The 15,142-nt window shown below is 40.6% G+C and overlaps 1 protein-coding gene across 1 annotated transcript; it reads right to left on the bottom strand.

Annotated features, from left to right (window-relative positions):
• Positions 1–1,168: 1,168 nt before the first annotated feature.
• On the bottom strand, positions 1,169–14,633 carry arl5a (ADP-ribosylation factor-like 5A). The gene is made up of 6 exons (XM_010879718.3): positions 14,249–14,633; positions 4,240–4,300; positions 3,910–4,057; positions 3,666–3,749; positions 3,252–3,403; positions 1,169–2,934 (listed from the first exon to the last, which is right to left on the bottom strand). The coding sequence occupies exons 1-6, from the start codon at positions 14,292–14,294 to the stop codon at positions 2,886–2,888; spliced, it is 540 nt and encodes a 179-aa protein (XP_010878020.1). The 5' UTR covers positions 14,295–14,633; the 3' UTR covers positions 1,169–2,885.
• Between the last annotated feature and the right edge of the window lie 509 nt (positions 14,634–15,142).

Below are 15,142 nucleotides of genomic sequence, written 5' to 3'. Positions count from 1 at the left end.
GGGACGCATTGAGCTGCTGCTATTCTTGGAAAAGCTGTATTTTACAAAGGAACACTTTCACACAATTTCGAGAGTTAGGTTCATTATACTCATATACTCATTCAACTGGTAATATTGTCATTCATCAGATAATTTTATCTGGTACTCAGTAAACATCTATGATTATATGCAAAATTGTTTTATCTGTTTAGGTGCAGAATAGTAATAGTACCTAATAATTAACATTTAAATGTATCATGCCAGTTATGTTCCAGCCTATTTGGACATAATACAAGTATTGATTCAAATAATACTTACTCAAGATATTTCCAGTCAGAATGAAAAACATAACAATTCTAAGCAGTCCAAAATGTTTTGTGATTCTATAGTTTGTCTGCTTAATTTGAACTATACACCTGAAGGCCACACCATGCTCTCACATTTGCCTTTTTAGCAATTTCTTCCACAGATATATTTTAGAACACATCATGATTTGATAAGTCTTAAAAACCTGATTCGCTACAATACAACCTCCTTCTAATACAACAATATGTATAGCAACATTCATATATTCCTCACCAATCATTAAGCCTAAAATATTGTGTGCCTCAACATTTTCGGCCTCATCCAACTGTCCCATGTCATTAAAAATGTTGGGAATCACAGCGCCAAATGACCGACTGCATAATAACGGTTGGGCTCATTTTGGTTCGGGAGGCGATGGCCATGCTCCCGTCAGTCACTAGAGGGGTTACAGCCATCCGGGAGGGACATCAGGGGAGAAGCCACATGATGCTGCTGCTTAGTCACTGGAAAGAATGACATGGCGGAGGACACAGAGAGGTTAGGAGCAGCTGCGGCCTGGACAACCTCAGTCGTGTACTCAACAACCAGGACAACAATACTTCTCAACACTGAGGTCAGAGGACAGATATGGCCATCACAGTGTCATCGTTCATCATGGCAAGGCTGCGCGAATGATCCAAGTTTGTTTACCTGTTCTGCACAACTGTAATAACTAATAATGAGGGTATGGTTATTTGACGTTTGCATTTTTTATTTGTTATATACGGCGTGTTGAGTATTGCAAGTTTAATGTCAAGGTTTAATTTTGTTTTTAACATTGTAAAAAAGTTTAAGTGAAGAAGTTTGCATTTTTGATAGAGTTTACTTAAGCAATAAAACACAATGGAGTGTGAAACTTTATTAACTGAAAACATGTTTGGCCACTAGATTTCATGAGGATTATGACACACCAACTATTTCAGTCAATACTGACAAACGACAGTTGTTCTCAAAAAAGCATTTAGTTGTGTTGGTCTCATATACCAGTTCTTTTAGCCAATCATGATTCAAACTACCCGATTTATATCATTACAACCTATTTTATAGCACAGGACATCAGTTACGTAAGTGGTACTCACCTTTCAGATGACAGGCCTCATGTACATGTTGTTTTGACACAATCACAACCAGTGAGACTTATCAAGTTAGGTCATCTGCCCTATTCTGGACCAGTGACCGACAGGAAGGTGTTTCACTACTGAGTCATCGAAGGCAATACACTCCCAACTTAATACTCATCAGTCGTTACTATTCTCTTATCTGCTTACTATTAGTCATCTTGTTTGATGACGAAGGAGATTTACAGTGCATCTAGCAGTTCTGAAATAAATCCCTCTCCAACTATATAACAACTGAACCTGTTGTTATATTGTCAAAACTGTGAAAATAAAGTAGTTAACCATACAACATACTACAATATTCAAAGCCACCCCTCACATTAACGTTCTGTAATGGGACGTACTGTTGTTTATACAAATCTTGAAATCGAAATGATAACGAAAAGACGTGAACCTTGATCTGTACTTGGGGCCAACTCACAATGTACAACGTAACTATGGGAGTGCTGGAAGTTTCCTCCTCAACCCTGCCTGCTGCTCACCTAGTCTCTGTGAAGCCAGGTGAGAAAGGATACTTGACTAAGGCCTTTAATCTACCCTCTACTCTTGCTGTCTATGGCTTTCCAACAGACTTTGACATGGGTAGTCCACAGTCACTCCTCACTGTTCCAGTCTGTCCATGAGTGGGTATTCTCTGAAAGAATGTTGAAGTTTACTTTAATGGTCCACATCTGAACATCCCCCCCAGAGGCTTGGTGACAAAGAATAATGCATAAAAAAAAAAGTTTTGTTTGTGTAGAAACAAAAATATTGAGGATTATTTACAAGTTAAATGAACACACATTTATGACAAATGCAATGCACCCAAAACAGATAAAAACCCTTTATTTTTCCCACTGTATTTCATATGAGCTGAGAGAGTTGAGTTCCCCCTCGTGGGGTCTTTGACTCAGTGTCTTCATCAGTCATCGCATGAGGACTCGGACGCAGCAGGCACAGGGTAATGTAAAGAGCATTCCAAATGGCACCAACCTTCCTATAGGGAGTAGCCATTTGGGACACGTGGGTAATGTAAATACTGGACTGTACACACAGGGCAACAGCGCCACCTCAGGCAGTCTGGCGATACTGCAACAAGGCCACTCCGGGCAGGCGGGCTCACGAGACGATTCCTCCTAAGTCTTACCTCCAGTCCTAAGAAGTCCACATTTCCTATTAGTATGAACCGTGCTGATTCAGAAATTAAACACACCAGATATCAGAACAGTCTTGTGGTTGTTCAAAGTTCTCAGTCAGTGCGGAGCAGTGTTCTGTAATAATAAATAAACTTGCAGCAGGTAAACTACATCCTGGAAGGTAGGTTAAGCAGTTAGGTAGGTAGTCTGGCTTGCCGAGTCATGTCAGAGGCTTCACGGAGAAGAGAAGGGCTGCCTGTTAACCACCCACCAACCAACACCACTCAGGACTGAAGGTGTAGAGAAGAGAGAAACAACACACTTATGGTCATCTGACCCGCAGTCGGGACATCATCCACTCCAAACCCTGGCACAGCCTGCAGGAAGGAAGAAAGGATGGAGAAGGGATGTCATTTTCATTTCAGTGGGAAGGTATACTAGTTTTAATATAAGCAACTCTCTGAGCATCCCTTTTTAAAGACCAGCTAACCAAAATGCCCTTTGTTTCTTTCTCATTTGTAAGACACCCAGGCACCAGAAAGTGCTGAGCAGCAGTGCCCTACAGTGTGAATAATATTAAAACAACTATAGCAAAACACCTAGCTTTCACACCAGTAAAAACATTAGGGCAGGCTGGTCATAGTGTTCTACAATAAAACAACTAAAATTGTGTGGGACAGTCTCGTCCTCCTACCCCTCCCCAGTGAGCGCGCAGCAGGCCTGGATGTGCCACTGATGGTCTTTGACTGCAGTGAGCTGCAGGCTCTGGGAGATCTCAGCCACAGACATACAGCCCTTCACATCTTGCTTGTTGGCAAAGATCAGCAGGCCTGCTTTCTTCAGGTCCTGGAGAGGGAGAGAGAGAGAGAGAGAGAGAGGGAGAAGGCGTTTTAATTCAGCAGTACTAAAATGGAGAAGTGAGAAGACCTTGGTGTTTTAAACTAAGGAGTAAATAAACGGAGGGCAAAGGAGGGGAATGAGGAGAAAGATCGTGACAAGCGCCCGATGGGCTGCGGTCCTGTCGTCTAGGATCCCGATTCTATGGAAGTAATTCCATGTTGACATCCTTATGGCAATACAATACAAGGGTGAGACGAACAGAACTCACTTCGTGCGCAAGCATTCTGTAGAGCTCCTCCCTGGTCACAGAGATCCTCTCTCTGTCTGTGCTGTCCACCACGACGATCACAAACTGAAGAAAGGGAGGGACAAGCAAGGATAATTAACAAGACAGGCCGTAACGCTGCTCTTACAACCAAGTAGTTGGGCTCATTCGAATTAGCAACGGTTTAGCCAGCATTTTATTGTTATTAGAACATTATGGTCGCCAAGTGGTTTGTTGGACAGCTAACCTCTGTGTTAGTGTAGTAGGTGTTCCAGGAGGACCGCAGGGACTCCTGCCCTCCAATGTCCCACATCAGGAAGTGAGTGTTGTTCACCACGATCTCCTCCACATTGCTGCCTATTGTAGGAGAGGTGTGCACCACCTCGTTCATAGAACTGCAAACACAAGCACAGAAGGTTTTCAACGTCAAAGCAAAACAACGGCCAGTCTGTATGGATATTGGTCGGCAGGAGAACGATGGGGTTCTCAAGATGTCTACTGTTATTGTACTGCTGTTATCCCTTCAATTGACATTCCTTTTATAGACTTTATTTACTTAAAAATGTACAATACTTACAACTGGTAAAGTATGGTAGTCTTCCCCGCATTGTCCAGGCCCACAATAATAACTTTGTGCTCTGAAAAGAAACAAGAAAGAAATATGCTTTAAAAAACGCAATCATAAGACAACATACGGGGAACAAATAAACCTATGGCTGACCTACTCAGCCACTGTAAGTTATATCCTCCTGCAACACCGCTTTTGTTCAAACCAATCTCTGACCTTCATAGCACGGCCACAAAACACACAATCAATTATTCATGGGAGCGACAAACTGCCCCGTTTCCTGGATATTGACAATGCTCTCTGGCTGCATTCTGAGACGGCAGCGCGCCGGCTAGAAAGGCCGTGTGCACAGGTCCCACCCGTGCCGGCGCCGTAGCGAGTGGCTCTTTTCCCAGGGCAGAAAGCAGCAGCTGTTGGGAATGTATGGCACGCACACTGAACGGATCCTAGGCCACCTGCTCATTGAAGCAAAGCCATCTGCGTTAAGATATACAGCTCCCTGTAAACAGTGTCACTGACAGGAAGACAAAGGCCAACAACACAAAGGGCCCGAAAAGGTAAGACACCTCTCCAGGCACACGCTTTACCGCGGTTGGCAACTGATGTTAGTTTAGTAATGTTCATTGTGAGCATGAATGAAGGAGGTATGTATGCTTATACAAAAAAAGGAATTTGAGAAATGTGAAGTACGGTCATAGAAGATCCAACTAGATAAAAGCCTAGAGACCCAACGAGATATGGGTCTTAATTAGGCAGATTAAATACAAATATGACGAACAGTCTGAAAATCTACTCCCATTTTTGAAAGATACAAGCAGGGTTTTTTCTGCTGGGATTGGACCTAGGGCTTAGACCTACAAAATGATGCCATAACATATCAATAAATGTAGGCTACTCATGTGACTGACAAAACAGCCTTCTGAGCAGCAAAGCAATTGCAGAAGTGAATCTCCCTCCTTCTGAAAAACACCCTAACACAAAATGCAGAAATGAGAAGGATGCTTAAGAAAAACAAGAGAAGTGTTTCAGTTTTTGGGCCAAAGTCCACAAGCCTGTCAGAACCCCCCCCCCAAAAAAAACACTTCTCCTTAAATATACTTCGGTGTCTTTCAAACTTGGGCAATCCTCACCAGGGACAACACTAAATAGTCTCTAGACTGTTCAAGTTAAACTTACTTAAATAACAGAAAACTACTTTTCTGAATATTATTTTAAGGGAAACAGATTTTCTATTTGTAGTTGTAGGAGCAAAGTTTTCACATAAAGATCCTTATCAATAACATTATGTAGACACTTGCCGAATGCTATCTACGACATATCAGGTAACAGCAAAGCCTCTAGTTTTGAAACTGAAACCAACATTTGCTGTGTGAGCTTTTGCTGCTTTTTTGCAGGCACTGCACAATGCTGATTGCATAGACAACACATCTGTCACCTGAATGAGATCAACACCAGTTAGAGCATAACGAAATGCTAAATATCATGCAGGTGCTTCAGGCTGCGTACAGGGCAATTTCAGAATTATGGGTTTTACATGTGTATGCAAAAATCCAGCCTTCATTTTTCATAGAAAGGACAACAACAAAAAATATTCTAAGGCATTGCTATTTAAATAAACAAGCAATTCAGATAGATTAGCAATTTCTCTTCACTTAAGAGAAGTTGACATGACATGTTTTCATTGCAGCCTTTAAGTCACCAACAGTTGCATTTTCTAGAAGGGTCTGCAGACTAGATGTCCACTGTAGATGTAGTTGTTTTTTTATGCACTATTGAAAACCCATCTTTGCTGAATTAAATCACATTGCTGTAAGTTTTGTTCATTATTATTTCTACAGACTGTAGTATTTTATTAAAACAAACATAACACATATCAACAAAAACTCCTGTGACCTAAAACTCCTGCAACCCACCAGACTGCTGGTCTTAAGTATCTCAGAATAAGTGCACAAAACCTGTTGAATTCACAAGCTTCAGAAACAAAGATATCTATTACATCCATACTGGTTATGGACGTTACAGGCAACCAAACGATACGGACAAATAAAAGATAGATTGACTTTACACAAAATGTTTCTGGATAATGTTAAGTCCTGTACAAAAACATTTACATCCACACTACTGCCCCTATTTACTGTAAAGAACTATTTTAACTGGTGACATTATTGTATTATTAGTGTATTAGCCATTTACATCTAAATAAACTGCTTTTGTTTCACTAAAATCCCCACAGCAAAGAGAGAGAAGGGTCTTTGAAATTCCTGTTTGACATACAACTGACAAAATGGCAGAAGCGGAACACCTCTCACTCATAAGGATTATGACATCTGTATGGAACACTTACTGGTAGATAACTAATAATCAATGCTTTCATTAGACAATGGATCAAGTCAAATGCAATAGACACAATCCCAACTGTTGTATAGACATATGCATTGGGAACAGACATGGTCTATAAATGACAATAAAGACCTTCTGAGAGGGGAGACCAATGAACAAAGGTTTCATTCAACAATTTAGAAAGATACAAATGCCGAATCCAAACGTATTCTAATATAGAGCCGCAGATACAAGTGGTGCTGCATAAAGAGGTCGTCTGACTGAAGAAACTAGGTCAAAAGACCTCTTGATAACACTGAGTGCAATTGCAGCAACCATCAAAATCTCGGCATGACTGGACATGCTTCGGATGGGCGGCGTTCCTGCATTTTATCATACATTCATCCATGCAGCCTTAGTTAGTTGACGAGGAACCACCACGGGCTGTACTAAGCATGTGATTACCATCATAAGCTTTCTATGATGTCTTTAGAGTCACCTGCAACCGTTTCGGCCCACAGCATCCATATACACTGGCTGCACGGTAACACAATGGGACAGGGGTCTCTAACATGTCAACAGTTACTACCCGCAGATCATTAGTGAGTAGCTCACAAAATAATTCTCAAGGTACTAACAGTTCATGCGTTCCACCCCCGGATCTTAAGAACAAATCGCACAAGTATCAGACGGTAAACAGGCTCCCGGCAGCTATCTGAACCTGTGGCTAAAACTTTATGAGGCGACCCACTTTTTCAAACTGACAAACCACCGAGACCTAAATAGCTCCAATCAAATGTGATGTTGTAAAAATGTACAGCAGGAGCAGAACAAATTCATATTCTCACCCTGTATTATTTAAAAATATTAAAAGGAAGATACATTTATTATTTAAATAGTATGTTCAATGCACATCCCTAATCCAAAACACACCATATCTGGGCATACATTTCATATATTGCTGTCAAATAACTATTTGAGAAAGCCTAAGCAGTAGATTTAAAACAAAAGCATGTCTTGGGCCAAATGTGAGACAGCCAGTCAGACACTGGGAGACTATGTAGGCAGAGGATTTGGATGTCCATCCCCAGCAAAAAATATTATTAAAAACAAACTTCCCTTCAAGTCTATATATTCTGACATTTCTGTGGTCAAATTATCTAAAAGGTAAGAGAGTGTGATAAATGCCTTAGAAATTCATATGCCATTATGGTCTTCTTGGGAGTTAGTGCCAATGTGCACTATGCGCCGCAAGGTAATGTTAAAAAGCTACAAATAGTGATAGTTGAGGGGAAATTATATTTATTGACTGTGGAGTTGATAGGGGACTTCAGGAGAGCCCCACCCACACCCCCCCCCCCCCCCCCACACACACACACACACACACACACACACACACCGGACAAAATCCTGCACCTTACAAAAGTTGGGACACTGTACAATTGTGAATAAAAACAGAATGCAATGATGTGGACGTTTCAAATTTCAATATTTTATTCAGAATACAACATAGATGACATATCAAATGTTTAAACTGAGAAAATTTATCACTTTAAGGGAAAAATAAGTTGATTTTACATTTCATGGCATCAACACATCTCAAAAAAGTTGGGACAAGGCCATGTTTACCCGTGTGGCATCCCCTCTTTTTTTTTATAACAGACTGCAAACGTCTGGGGACTGGGGAGACAAGTTGCTCAAGTTTATGAATAGGAATGTTGTTCCATTCTTGTCTAATACAGGCTTCAAGTTGCTCAACTGTCTTAGGTCTTCTTTGTCGCACCTTCCTCTTTATGATGCGCCAAATGTTTTCTATGGGTGAAAGATCTGGACTGCAGGCTGGCCATTTCAGTACCCGGATCCTTCGTCTATGCAGCCATGACATTGTAATTGATGCAGTATGTGGTCTGGCATTGTCATGTTGGAAAATGCAAGGTCTTCCCTGAAAGAGACGACGTCTGGTTGGGAGCATATGTTGTTCTAGAACTTGGATATAACGGTCAGCATTGATGGTGCCTTTCCAGATGTGTAGGCTGCCCATGCCACACGCACTCATGCAACCCCATACCATCAGAGATGCAGGCTTCTGAACTGAGCTCTTATAACAACTTGGGTTGTCCTTGTCCTCTTTAGTCCGGATGACATGGCGTCCCAGTTTTCCAAAATGAACTTCACATTTTGATTCGTCTGACCACAGAACACTTTTCCACTTTGCCACAGTCCATTTTAAATGATCCTTGGCCCACAGATAACGCCTGCGCTTCTGGATCCTGTTTAGATACGGCTTCTTTTTTGTCCTATAGAGTTTTAGCCGGCAACGGCGAATGGCACGGTGGATTGTGTTCACCGACCATGTTTTCTGGAAGTATTCCTGAGCCCATGTTGTGATTTCCATTACAGTATCATTCCTGTATGTGATGCATTGCCGTCTGAGGGCCCGAAGATCACGGGCATCCAGTATGGTTTTCCGGCCTTGACCCTTACGCACAGAGATTGTTCCAGATTCTCTGAATCTTTGGATGATATTATGCGCTGTAGATAATGATAACTTCAAACTCTTTGCACTTTTTCTCTGAGAAACTCCTTTCTGATATTGCTCCACTATTTTTCGCCGCAGCATTGGGTGCACAATGTGCTGGGGGAGACAATAAAAGGCAACTCTATAATACAGTAAAATAAATAGTTTGGCAGATGTCTCCAGGTATCTAGGACTGTTTAATTGGCTTGCTTGTTGCAGGAATGTCCACCAGAGAATTCAATGTTTATTTCTCTCCCATAAGCCACATTCAACAGGATTTTAGAGCATTTGGCAGTAGGTCCAAGCTGTCCAGCTGATGAAACAGTGGGTTTGCACAACCAATGAATTGACACAAACATAAACCGTCTCAGTGAAGCTTATCTGTCTGCATGTCTTCCTCACCAAGGTCATCCTGACCTTACTGTGGTTCGCCGTTGTTAAATTAAACCAGTACTCCAGTAGAACAATTGAGAAGTTGACGCTTCAAGGACAAATCCTGGTTTCAAGTGGACCAGGTAGAAGGCAGAGTGCATGGTCTGCTGATGTCAATGTTGTGAACAGCGGGCCTCAAGCTGGTGGTTGGAGTCATCGTTTAAGCAGCAATAAGCTACGGACATATTGATGCCAATTTATATGAGAGTTACTGTTACATACTCCTGAACGCCCACTGTTGTGCCATTCATCTGCTGCCACCATCTTTTGTTTCAGTATTACAATGTCGCAGGGGTCAGTACACATTCCCTGTAAGGGGTCAGTACACATTCCCTGTAAGGGGTCAGTACACAGTTCCAGGAAGCTGGAAATGTTCCAGTTCCTATGTGGCATTTAGCATGTTCGGGGTGTTCAGTAGGTCAACGCATATGGCAGCGCTTCAGATCCCGTCAATAGACAGCAACTGTGCACAGCCAATAAAGTGTGACAACATTCCACAATCAACAGGCTGACCAACATAAATGTGTCATGCTACATTAAGCAACTGGTGGCAATAACAGATTCTAGTTGGTTTTCTGGCCCAAACCCCTGCATTTTTCCCCCTTCAAAAAGCCTATAACCAGCAGATAATTATCAGTATTCCCAGTCATGTCAAATCCATAGATCCATTCCTTATATTAATTGATGCCAGTTTGATTAGTGAGTAATATAGATTAACAGATGCTAGTTGGATTAGTAATACAATAAAAAAAGTATTGAAATTTCAGAAATTGTTAGGCACTGGCAGCAGCAGATTTTTTTGTTTTTACTAAACAGCCTAAATGATATCAAAACAAGCTTCTTTCATATCAGTATAAATCATAGCAATATGCAATTCTCTCTATTGTGGCTCACCACTTGCCATTGATGGCATCTGCCAATTCCATGTCTCCATCACTTTGAAGAGAAGGCCTGGGTCATGAGAAAGGATGTCAGAAGTTAGACCCCTTTAGCTACAATAAAATGGTGGACCCCTTCAAGATCGATGTCGTCACAGACTCACAGAAATATATTGGAATCTTTCTTACCCCCAATATCAGGCTAGTTGAAGAAAGGGTGGTGGCTTTTTCCTCATTAGGGAAGCAGCAACACGGTTTTTAACAGTAGCTAGGACCAGGCGAGTATAATAGAGCAGCAAGAATAATAGGGTAGAATCAGTCATTCTTTAATTTTCATCCCAATGAAAGAAGGTGGCTCGGTCTGATGAAAGAAGGTGACACGGTCTGAAACATTTCCTTTTACATCATGTGGATGGCTAGGTGCATGTGCGTCGCTTACCTGGAAAACACTTGGTACCAGGATGCACTATGGGAAGGAGGCTTTGGGCATTTATTACCATTTAGCCATAAATGTACAGTTCAACACAGAGTTTCACATACCGAGTAGTCATCAATTAAACCCAACATGATAAAAAATAGCACATATAGGCACTTGGTTTACTGTCAGATGCAAGAGCAATTAGCACCTCTCTCAGCAGAGTTCCAATTAGCTATCATCGTGTTCACACTGGGCAGTTTTCTGTAGGGAACACAGTTTTGATGATAAGTTTCTCTGAATCATAAGAAATACAAAGTCCCTTGGAAGAGAAGATGGCATATGTCATTCTTTGTTACTCCCAAGGATGGAAAATTACAAAACCAACTGAAAATTATCCTGGTAACTGATTTTAAGAACTAACTTGGACAAATTGCAATTTAGCATCTTTAACTTGTACCAGGGAAGCATGTTGTTAGCTGTGGTTTATAACGTTAGCTAGCTAGTTATAGTGAGCCTCTTTGCAAGCTATTTAGTTATCTAATAAGCTAGCTAATGTTGATGCCAAATCATCTGTTTTTGTAAAGCAGTTTTATCAGGTTGGCTACAGAAGTAATTTCAACAAATTACTCCATATGTGATGGAGAGCTAGCTACATTATATAACTTTGTAACTTATATGTTGAAAACAGTACAAACATAAGCAAAGAAACCCCCTTTAGTTGCTATGTCCTGTAGTGTACTGTGCAGCAAGCCAGCCTATAAACTGACTGATACCTAACTCATGAGGCTTGCCACCTACCTTCTGACATTATTTAGTATTTTACCTTTGTCTTTATGTTACGTTACTGTGCTTGTGCCGGAGGGAAAGCTACACCAACTCTACAACTGCCTTACGCAACAGCATCAGTGATTTGAAGATTTCTTCACCAGAGCCCCTGTGCAGATCATACCCACAGGTTGCCAATACCTTGTACGTCAACACAGGACTGTAGTGGTTAAATGGTCAACAATCATTACCTATACTCTTGGAATTAAAATAATTAGATTCACGTTTTTGTCCCTGTGTGTGTTCAGGCGATGCAGATCAGTAAGGCACGTATGGACAGTGGAAGCAGACACAAAATCCAAGCTCACAATCTCCACTTAAAAGAAACAAACACACCTGGAGAGACAAACAACTTTTCCAACTCATCTGGCTTATTCTTCATTCTTAAAACATCTCAAATCAACCCTCACATATTCATCTAAATTAATGTGATTAACCAATTTTACATGCGCAATGTAGAACCACAAAGAGCAAACAATGATCCCTAAGATACTGACATCCTCTGGAGGGACGAAAGGTGTTGCCTTCACTATCAAATGCTTGCAAATCTTCACAAGTGCTTGGGACATAGGGGTTGACTTGAAATTGTCCTTTGAATAACACTAAGTGTTTTTCCAGATTCTTTATTTAAAGGTCGGTACCAGTATTCTGTTTATCCCCCATGTCCCAATTCAAATTTGGACCACATGGTCAGCAGAGAAGGATAGAGGACACATGCCTATATGTATCATAATTGCATCTCTGAGTGCAGTGCTACTGCCACTACCATTTTAAAGTAGTCACCTTGGTGCCTGGACTTGCAGCTTCCAGTCAGGCCATCAGTTATGTGATCATTGGTCCAAACCAAATCATCAGCAGGAATCGGTCAATGAACGGCAATGAGGGTGAAAGTTCAACCCAGCTGACCATTTTAAATTAGTGGAAGACTTCAATGGCAATGTCCATGCTAATATTATACCACAGCAATGTGGTATGGTAATACATATTCTTGTTTTGACACTAAAAAACATGTATAATCTAAGCAAGTCTTCAAATAAAAAACCAATACAATAAATTAAAATTAAACATGTAATATCACTTTTTATTGTAAGCACATCATGGGCCAAATGAAAGACACCAGCTGCCCACAGGCCTCGTAATGAAGAACGCTAATTCACTGAGTAATAAACATGGAGAACTATTATATGCAGATTGAGCTATGAGTTTTTCATTGCCACAACGGCCATTTATAATTAGCACAAAATGTTTCTGTCCTTTTCAGTCATGAGTAATTTTGGTAATTATAATAAGCTTAATACATAATATGTAGTGGGTGTGTTGTGCTGGTAAATTTAAGTATTTACTGGGACCTCTCCTTAGACCTACTGTATAGATTGTTTGACTTTTTTTCTGACTTTGAAAACTGTTTCTGTAATGTTTCAGTAAATCGCATAAAATCTGCAGAATAATAACTCTTTATTATGATGTAGATATGTAATCAATCTATTCCCTGCAATCTAATATGGAAAGTCATGAGATCTGAATATTTTCGTTCAAATGTTTGTTTCATGAGAACAACCCAGGCAAACAAGTCTACACCACAGTCAATGGCCCGGAGAGAATAGGCCTACAACATAAAACAGAGTGGCCCAGCAAGGGAACTTTCCACAAGAACACCACAGCATCAGGTTTCATGTTACAGAGGTTTATACAGATCTCTTTACAGATTGAGTTAACTCGGGATTCAGCAGGTGAGGTATTGATTAGATTTTCAGCAGATTCTGTCAAATACACAGTGCACTGAATAGGACAACAGCACAGCTAATAGTCTACCACATGTGGGGAAAATGATGCATGAACATAATGCATAATCAAATAGGCCAGTACAGTCGTTGGACTTATGGTCAATGTTTTAATGTTACATTTTACTATTCAGTGATACTAAACGAACCTTGGTATCTATTAATCTGAATGATAGATGATAAAATGCCAACACACACACACGCCTAAAGTATTTCATGAGATCTACTGCGCTAGTACAGTAGTGTAGCTGTTAACATTTTAGTAAAGCGCTTATCTGTCATAGACAAATTGATCAAGCCATACTTCAAGGAACCATGCACACACTGGTCATTACAGTACGGAGTAGGATACAAATCTATATTGATTGTATTCCTTAGCTCTCTACCTAACGTAAGCGAATACTGTCAGTCTACTCCAACAATGCTGCTTAAAGTATCATGTTAGCTAATTACAATCAGAAAGGGCCGGAGAACAGTACAACTGTCTAAATTATTAATAAATATGCTAACTAGTTAACGTTAACTAGATTAAAAGGCAATTCCTTTAATGGACATAGATAACTAGCAAGTAGATCCACTAAAGCTTTGATGATGGATTAGCAATAGCGCTAACGTTACCTAGATTACTACTAGCTAGCATTTGTAACCACTGCAATGTAATGTCAATGACCCGAACACAGCACAGCCCTGCTGCATCAGGCAAAATACCCGGCACTGTCTGAATATTTGCAATAGTCGTCGTCGATAAACTTGGCAACGGCCGTCAAAAGTGCAACCCAGCGTTTTAGATAACTAACGTTATATAATATAGTACACAATCGAGGTGAACAACGAAGGCACAACTTACCTTGATGGTTGAAAAGCCTCCATAGCTTGGTGAAAAGTATTCCCATGGCTGTTGTTAAGCCAACACTAGCTAATAGCTAGACTAGCTGACTGATCTCGCTAGCTAGCGAATTCCTGTAGATACTGCAATCTGTCTCACACCAGAGAATGTTTGACGGTGAAAATGAGACCAGTAATGTCAACCCCTCTTGATAACGTTGTCATCTTTGCACGAAGGCCTTCCCTTTTGGTAGAAATAGATTCACAGGACAAAGCAAATGTTATTTCATTTCACGGTAGCTGGCTGGGTAACGTTAGCTAGGTAGCTTGGTTAGCTTGCTCGGTCTGCTACAGTGCAATCGTGTCGTCTACACTGACGCATGCGTAACACAAGATGCGCTCTCCAACCTGGATTCTTGCCACCTCTTGCCATAGCCATTTTTTTGATGATGATGAGATATGGGTTGAAGCCATGGTCCTAGATCTAGGCACCATAGGTCATCAGTTGGAGAGAGGGAATTTCCATTAACAAAATGCCCCATATCTGATATATAATAATATAGTAATATTCAATTCATACAGGCTCTGGGATTCCAAAATGTTCTACAGACTACCACAAATTGACAATGGAGAAGGAAGATCACACCACTATATTTGTTGTATTTTAGCTTCTGCAGACTCTCTCAACACATAACATACAAATCTATTGTAATAGTTTAAAAAACCATAGTTGACATTCAAAGAATGTTAAAACCACTGGTATAACCTTAATAAAGGAACAACAGTCCAAAAGACCACAGTAAAGAAATCACAGTTCAGTGTACCACCCACTGCTTTGTGTTGTTTTTGGAAGAATAAAATATTTCTTTCAGACACTTTCACATTCTCCACATTTTGTTGTGTTAATTATTATTTT

Source organism: Esox lucius, chromosome 16, assembly GCF_011004845.1.
Source record: "Esox lucius isolate fEsoLuc1 chromosome 16, fEsoLuc1.pri, whole genome shotgun sequence".
Lineage (NCBI taxonomy): Eukaryota > Metazoa > Chordata > Actinopteri > Esociformes > Esocidae > Esox > Esox lucius.
Note: the sequence above shows the minus strand (reverse complement) of the source record. Positions and strands in the feature narration are given on the sequence as shown.

What these genes read in the sequence shown, in the direction of transcription:
- arl5a (XM_010879718.3), bottom strand. Translation starts at nt 14,294, where the DNA reads ATGGGAATACTTTTCACCAAGCTATGGAGGCTTTTCAACCATCAAG. An exon ending in ACAGAATGCTTGCGCACGAA is followed by an intron (nt 3,404 to 3,665) that starts GTGAGTTCTGTT and finishes CTCCCTCTCCAG; the next exon opens with GACCTGAAGAAAGCAGGCCT. An exon ending in TGCGCGCTCACTGGGGAGGG is followed by an intron (nt 2,935 to 3,251) that starts GTAGGAGGACGA and finishes TCCTTCCTGCAG; the next exon opens with GCTGTGCCAGGGTTTGGAGT.